This window comes from Primulina huaijiensis, chromosome 2 (assembly GCF_012295235.1).
Source record: "Primulina huaijiensis isolate GDHJ02 chromosome 2, ASM1229523v2, whole genome shotgun sequence".
NCBI classification, from domain to species: domain Eukaryota; kingdom Viridiplantae; phylum Streptophyta; class Magnoliopsida; order Lamiales; family Gesneriaceae; genus Primulina; species Primulina huaijiensis.
Window position 1 is genome coordinate 26,979,996 of NC_133307.1, and position 6,218 is coordinate 26,986,213.

General features: G+C 33.9%; 1 protein-coding gene across 2 annotated transcripts; it reads right to left on the reverse strand.

Moving 5' to 3' along the window:
* Nucleotides 1–39: 39 nt before the first annotated feature.
* LOC140971139 (type I inositol polyphosphate 5-phosphatase 8-like) lies at nt 40–3,686 on the reverse strand. 2 transcript variants are annotated; one of them, XM_073433233.1, is made up of 10 exons: nt 3,509–3,684; nt 3,233–3,320; nt 3,073–3,135; nt 2,844–2,931; nt 1,902–2,006; nt 1,341–1,734; nt 1,048–1,244; nt 860–968; nt 605–753; nt 40–516 (listed from the first exon to the last, which is right to left on the reverse strand). In XM_073433233.1, exons 1-10 carry the CDS (start codon nt 3,533–3,535, stop codon nt 339–341), a joined length of 1,398 nt encoding a protein of 465 aa, XP_073289334.1. In that variant the 5' UTR covers nt 3,536–3,684; the 3' UTR covers nt 40–338. The 2 variants fall into 2 exon arrangements, with proteins under 2 accessions (XP_073289334.1, XP_073289335.1); XM_073433234.1 differs by having other exon boundaries at nt 412–507; nt 3,509–3,686.
* Between the last annotated feature and the right edge of the window lie 2,532 nt (nt 3,687–6,218).

Below are 6,218 nucleotides of genomic sequence, written 5' to 3' on the forward strand. Positions count from 1 at the left end.
TTCTTGACGAAAAACTCCGAATATTAATTAATACTTTCTAGAACAAATTTAATTGAGGCCAATGTACAAACATGCCCCTTTCTTACCAAAAAAATAAAATAAAAGCATAATTATATTTTCTGTACATTTTTATTTCACATAATATATCGTCCACATAGTACACCTACAAACAAACACTGAACTAAAAACCAAAGATCACCTCAAAATGTTCACTGCATAAAATAGGCAGCATTCTGCAGTGCCTTTATAGGCTACCAAAAAATCTACGGGAAAAATCTATGCTACAGCGAATCAAACAAACCTTATGTAATATCCATATATGGATTTATAAGTAAACATCACAACCTATAGGCAGCAGTGTTCGAAGCGATTGCTGTCGTGGGCTCGTGTTTTGTTGGCACATTTACTTGAACTGCAAAGAGTGAAACTACTGGCCTATGATCTGAAAATCTTGATTCACCCCTACCGTAGCTCATCTGTTTAAGCCCTTTGCCTTTCCATAGAATTCTGTCACACCTATACATATGAAATGAGAAGAGTATTTCTACATGAAACCTAGAGTTTCGTATTCTTTTATACACGGACACGAGATGAGATGACGTACCAAGCCGGGGTCCTTCGCTTTTCTTTAGCTGTGGACGTTTGGTTAACGTATTGGTCGGAATCAGGGAAATATTTGTAGGTTGGAGCAAAGGATATTGCCCCTTCTTCCCATCCTTTGAATACTCTACCAGCTCTTTGTTCTAATCTCAGCTGCAATAACATACTTCTTACCTTTAGTAATTTGTAGTCAATATTTGTACATACTCAGAAAAGTTTTCAGTCGAATCTCTCTGTAGACAGATTATATGATCAGTACCTGATCTTTCAGCAAAAGGGCTTGCCAGTCTTTCATTTGGAGCAGATCATATGTATCCCCACATATAGTCGCGAGTCGGTAATTCAAGTCCCCGAGCCAAATTATCTTGCTACAACGTGAACAACTCATGGGAATTAATTACAAGCATCATAAGCATGAATGGAGGGAGAAATGGATGAGACACTCACTCGTGATCCAAGATATGAGCGGGTGGATCGGATTCTCCGAGAATCCTACACTGGTTAGAGAATCTCGTTCTCTTTAAGATATCCATCACATCTGAGTTTCTTCTTATAGCATCGCCTTCTTTCTCTCCCGATGCCAAGTGAGTGCACACGAAACAGAACGACGTCTGATGCAGTGTCATGCTTACAGATACCGATCCCTAAAATTCGATCAGTAAACGAACGGAATATGGATTAATTAAGCTAACATGAAATGTGTCTGGATACGAATTCAAAATGCGAAACCAAGATGATACCTTATTTCCTAGGCGTCCCAAGATGCCCGTTCCAACACACGAAACGTTTAGACAAGAAATATGTCGATACATGTCCTCGCGAACCCACACGCTCAAATATATACCCACCATTTGCCTTCCGGCAGCCATGCAGTACCGGTGTCGTATCGTTCCACCATGATGTTCAGGAGGACTAGGGGAGCCCTGTTCGCTGGAGCTCGAATTCGACCCAAAACTCGAAAATATTTCAAAATCCGTGTCTTTGATGAACTCGCATTGAAACGGAAATAAATCCGAGAACAAGAGGTGTTGTTCATTTAGAGCTCTGTGAATCAAAGAGAGCCACTTTGAGGCCGTGTCGCCGTCCTCGGGCCCTAGTACATTGCCTGCAGTTAGAGGTACAATTTCCTGGAATCTGCTTTGAAAATTCCCCCATAAGATGGGGTTCAAGGGGTAAAATTTCTGCATTCATTTGTTTTTTCTTTTTTTGTTTTACAATTTATTTTGATACAAAGATGTGGAGAATTCATATTCTAATTACAACACATATGAATTGGGAGAAAAGCAGACCGAGAGGCATACCCAAGTACATAAATGTCTGCTGGTGAATCGGTCCTTAGCCAGTCTTTCAAGTCTAGTTCAACCGTTGGTGACTTGCCCCCTACATTCCATGTTCCAACGAACATCCTATAAAAGTTTTAATACGTTGAATCAATATAACAACATAACCATCATTTTGTAACATTCCTTTGTTCTACCAATTAATAAATGTTTCATAATCACCGAACTATAGCAGGCAGATCACTTGCGGGTGACTGTTATTCGATTTTGTTTATGTTACGTCTGAAATATTTCTCCATGTTATATAAACAAAACCTATCATTTGAAAATTCACATAATCAAATGATATTGGGGAATGACGTTAAAATAATTTTATGTATAACATAACATGTGTTGTATTCACAGCATATTTTCATGTGGGAACAAGAAATAGCCGCTCCGGTTCGGCATGGAAAAACCTAATTTTCTACTCATATCGTCAATTTTTTAATTAAATACATTTAAAAATTATCTTCTAAAATTATATAGAACCATATTAAAAATACTTCGAGTTGAAACGAGTTGGAAGTCTATCACAAAGGTCAATATAATTGTAATTGAATAGATGCCGTCACCATAGAATATCCTTCTTTTTTAAAGATTGGAAGCAGTTTGTTACGAATAATTGAATCTCGATAATATATATATATATATAGACCACTCATATCTAAGGGTTTGAGAGACATGACTTGTTCAATTTTGGTTTGTACAAGAATTGAGTTAATCTAATCAAACCTATGCTAAACAAAGTTTTGTCAATAAGGATCTNTTGTTAGAGTCTACAAGAACCAAAATAGATGAAAATTAAAAGTTTATGTACGAAAATTAAAATTGGAAAATTTAATGAAAAATTATAGATAAAAAAAAACATTTTCCGTGAAAATATGATAGGCCTACATGTCTAGGACATGGAGTGAAGATTACCGGAGGTCTTGGCTATTTGTGATAGGCTGTTGGAGCTGGTTGAATCGTGGTCGTTCCCTTTCATTATTCGCCTCCATCAACCACTTCTCTAATAATAATAAAACAAGCATCAGATTAACTAACACCCTTGATTTGGAATTAATTACAAATTTTAAATTAGAAATAACCAAAAAGGGCTAAGATGTTAATCAAACGATTATGATCCTCCAATCTGAGGACCGACATTCACCTGATAATTCCTCCGGAACGACAACGTAGCATCCATCCTCGAAGCCACTCTTCCTTTTCCCACCTTTTGCCAAAAAGATAAAGATTGATTTAACGCAAAAAAAGATATTTAAATTATATTATCAAAATAAAGGAATATACGTGTTATATGTAAACTCTACCCTTTATTCCATAATCTGAGTGGAATTCATCCACACCAATACTCTTCATATTCAACCATTTTCTTACCACCATTCTTGGCCAATAAGACTGCAAGAAAAACCACGAGATCAAGAATAAGAGAAAATATCAAATTCATAAAATTCAAAAATATACAAAAACGTGTTGTATTTAAATTTAAGACTTTGATATCAAATATATTAATCCAAATATAACTTTGGATAACACGAAATTCTCGGAAAATGTGTTTGTTTTAACATTGTAATACCATCGAGTACCTTAAGGGAAGCTCCCTTTTCTCTCATTCGATCCGAGCCGCTGACAAAGCTGAAAATAAAACGAGTCGATTGAATTTACCAACATTTATTCATATAGTAAACAAGGAGATATTTTGCAAGTTATTATATGATAAATTTGTGGTGGGAAGATTGTTCGAGATGAACAAGTGGGCTTTTTCTTTATGAAATGTATAGTTTAATTTAATTAAATTGTCAGTATGTTGACAAACAAGTTTGTACATTTAGAGTTGAAAAAATATGTCAAACTATTGAATGGGCAAGATATTAATTTCGTGGTGCAAATTAGTGGGCATTATGGAGCGTGCACCGGGCAAATGGAACATAAAAAAGTAGCCATTTGCAGGAAGAATGGGGACAGGGGTTTAGAAATATCTGAGGTCCTAAAGAAACATTGACAAAATAAAGTCATTACATTATATAATGAAGCAACATGCAAATAAATATGGCTACACATTATATATAAGGATATCAATTAAGATGGTTTTCTAAATTTATCTATTTTGTATTTTAGTTCTGTAAATTAGGTTGTGTTTTTGTTTTTAATTTATTTTGTGTTTTGGTTACGTAAATTAGATTGTATTTTTGCTTTTGATATTTCTTAACGGGTGCTGACATGATGTCAGATACATCTGTATTTCTCGGTATCACATTAACATTTTTTGACGCTACTTCGACATTTTTCTGCGCGCGTGCACACACACACATATATATGATATCGTATTGGAAATTATTTGATAAAATTAGTTTAGAAAGTTAATGAAAGTATTTGTTTATAATAAAATAATAATGATAAATATTTGAAAAATGGTAAAAAAATTAAATAGGAATAATTATTGGATGGAAAAGAAAGGGAACAATACTATATATAAATTAGTGACAAATAAATTTACATATGTTTAACGTACACACTGAGTTCAACGCGGGGCCGGTAAGCTTGCTGGATGAGAATTGGACATTTGGTGGAGCAGCATTGCTTTAGTTCAATGGCTGTCCTATTTATTTATTTATTTATTTAAAATTAAAATAAATGTGTACCGATTGGCTTCGTAGTGGCCGCCAGATGATGGGTAGGGCAGGTGAGAGTATTAGAGGACTTCATTTTTAGTGAACAAAAATCTATTATGCTTCTTAAAATATTGACACTTAACGCATAATGTTGGGGACAATGCAATGATATTGACACTTAAAAACACATAGAGTAATACATATATAATGTAGGGGACAATGCAATGATAAAGATAATGACGATGACAAGGATAATTGATGGGAAATATTAATAATTCATAACATAAGAAAAATCTAGATGAGTAACATCAACTATCGTACATAAAGCGAATGAATAATAGATTTTTAGCGAGTGAAATGAGAACCGAATCGATTATATTCCATTCTTTATTTCAACTTGATGATGGTTTTTTTTTTCCCTTCCTTCAAAGTTTTAGCGATTGACAAATAGAGAATGATGATTTGGCTTTCTGGCTCATAAGTTATCAAAAAATTTTGTTTAATCATTTTAAAAATTTATACTTAGTTTTTTCTCCCCTATTTTTATTGATTTCAGTTTGCGAAGCGAATTTGATATGATCAATATATTTAAGGTAGAAACAGAGTTGTTGCATTGTTCATGCTCCACCTTTGTATGTACATTTTTAAAGAAAATCCCGAGTGATATATTAAAGTAAAATCGAGACTTGGAAAAAGAAATTTAATAATATTTCTTTCCTAAGAAAATGTAAGGTAATATTTACACTTCATATTTTTCTAATCGCGTTCCACTATTATGTTTTACACTACAAGTTGACAAATGTACCCGAATTATCCGATCAAGTAGAAACTTACTAACCCATATATTTAAAGAACCCGAACTTGAAAAAATATCAACTTACCCGACTTTTTCTACCCAATCGGATTCAGGTCGGGACTCGAATNTAGATACACAAAGCCAAGCTACACAAAGCCATGAATTAAAACACATTCAAGCCATGAATTAAAACCCATTCAAGCCATGAATTCAAAGAGGAATTTGAAGAGTCATAACAACAATTTTAATTGTGTTTAAGGCCTTTAAGGAAGCCATAAACATGGTGGTAATGGCCTTGAATGATAGCCTCTTCACCTCCCCTCCATGAGCCTATAAATAGTGGCCAAAAGGGAGGAGAAATGACACCACCAACAACTATTTTTGAAGCCTTGTNCAAAAGATCCTGATTATTCACCGACATACAATAAATTACAAAGTAGACATTTTTTTTAGTTCATTTAAGTCCAAAATCCCAAAGTAATGAGTGGCATACAATAAAAATCCACAGTAGAATTGGAGATACACAATACACTATGCATTAAGTGGACTTTGAAAATGACCGAATAAATCTACTTTCCTCACTATTTCAAGTTCCAGATCGATTCGAAATTCAAAATTTTAAGTGTTGGGTAAAATATGCATATTCTTTGCATTATTTCGATTATTAATACGATATATAAGGATCGATATTATAAATATTATTATATCATTGATCATGAAATATCGATTGCTCGTTGAACCATGCGAGTTGCGTGAAAGTAAAGGGTTACAAAATGAATCATTTTATTTACAATCTGTTATCTATCCTGATAAAAAAATGCTCTTAGTTCAGTTCGGTAGAACGTAAGTTTCCAAAACTTAATCTCGTAGGTTCAAATTATATATATA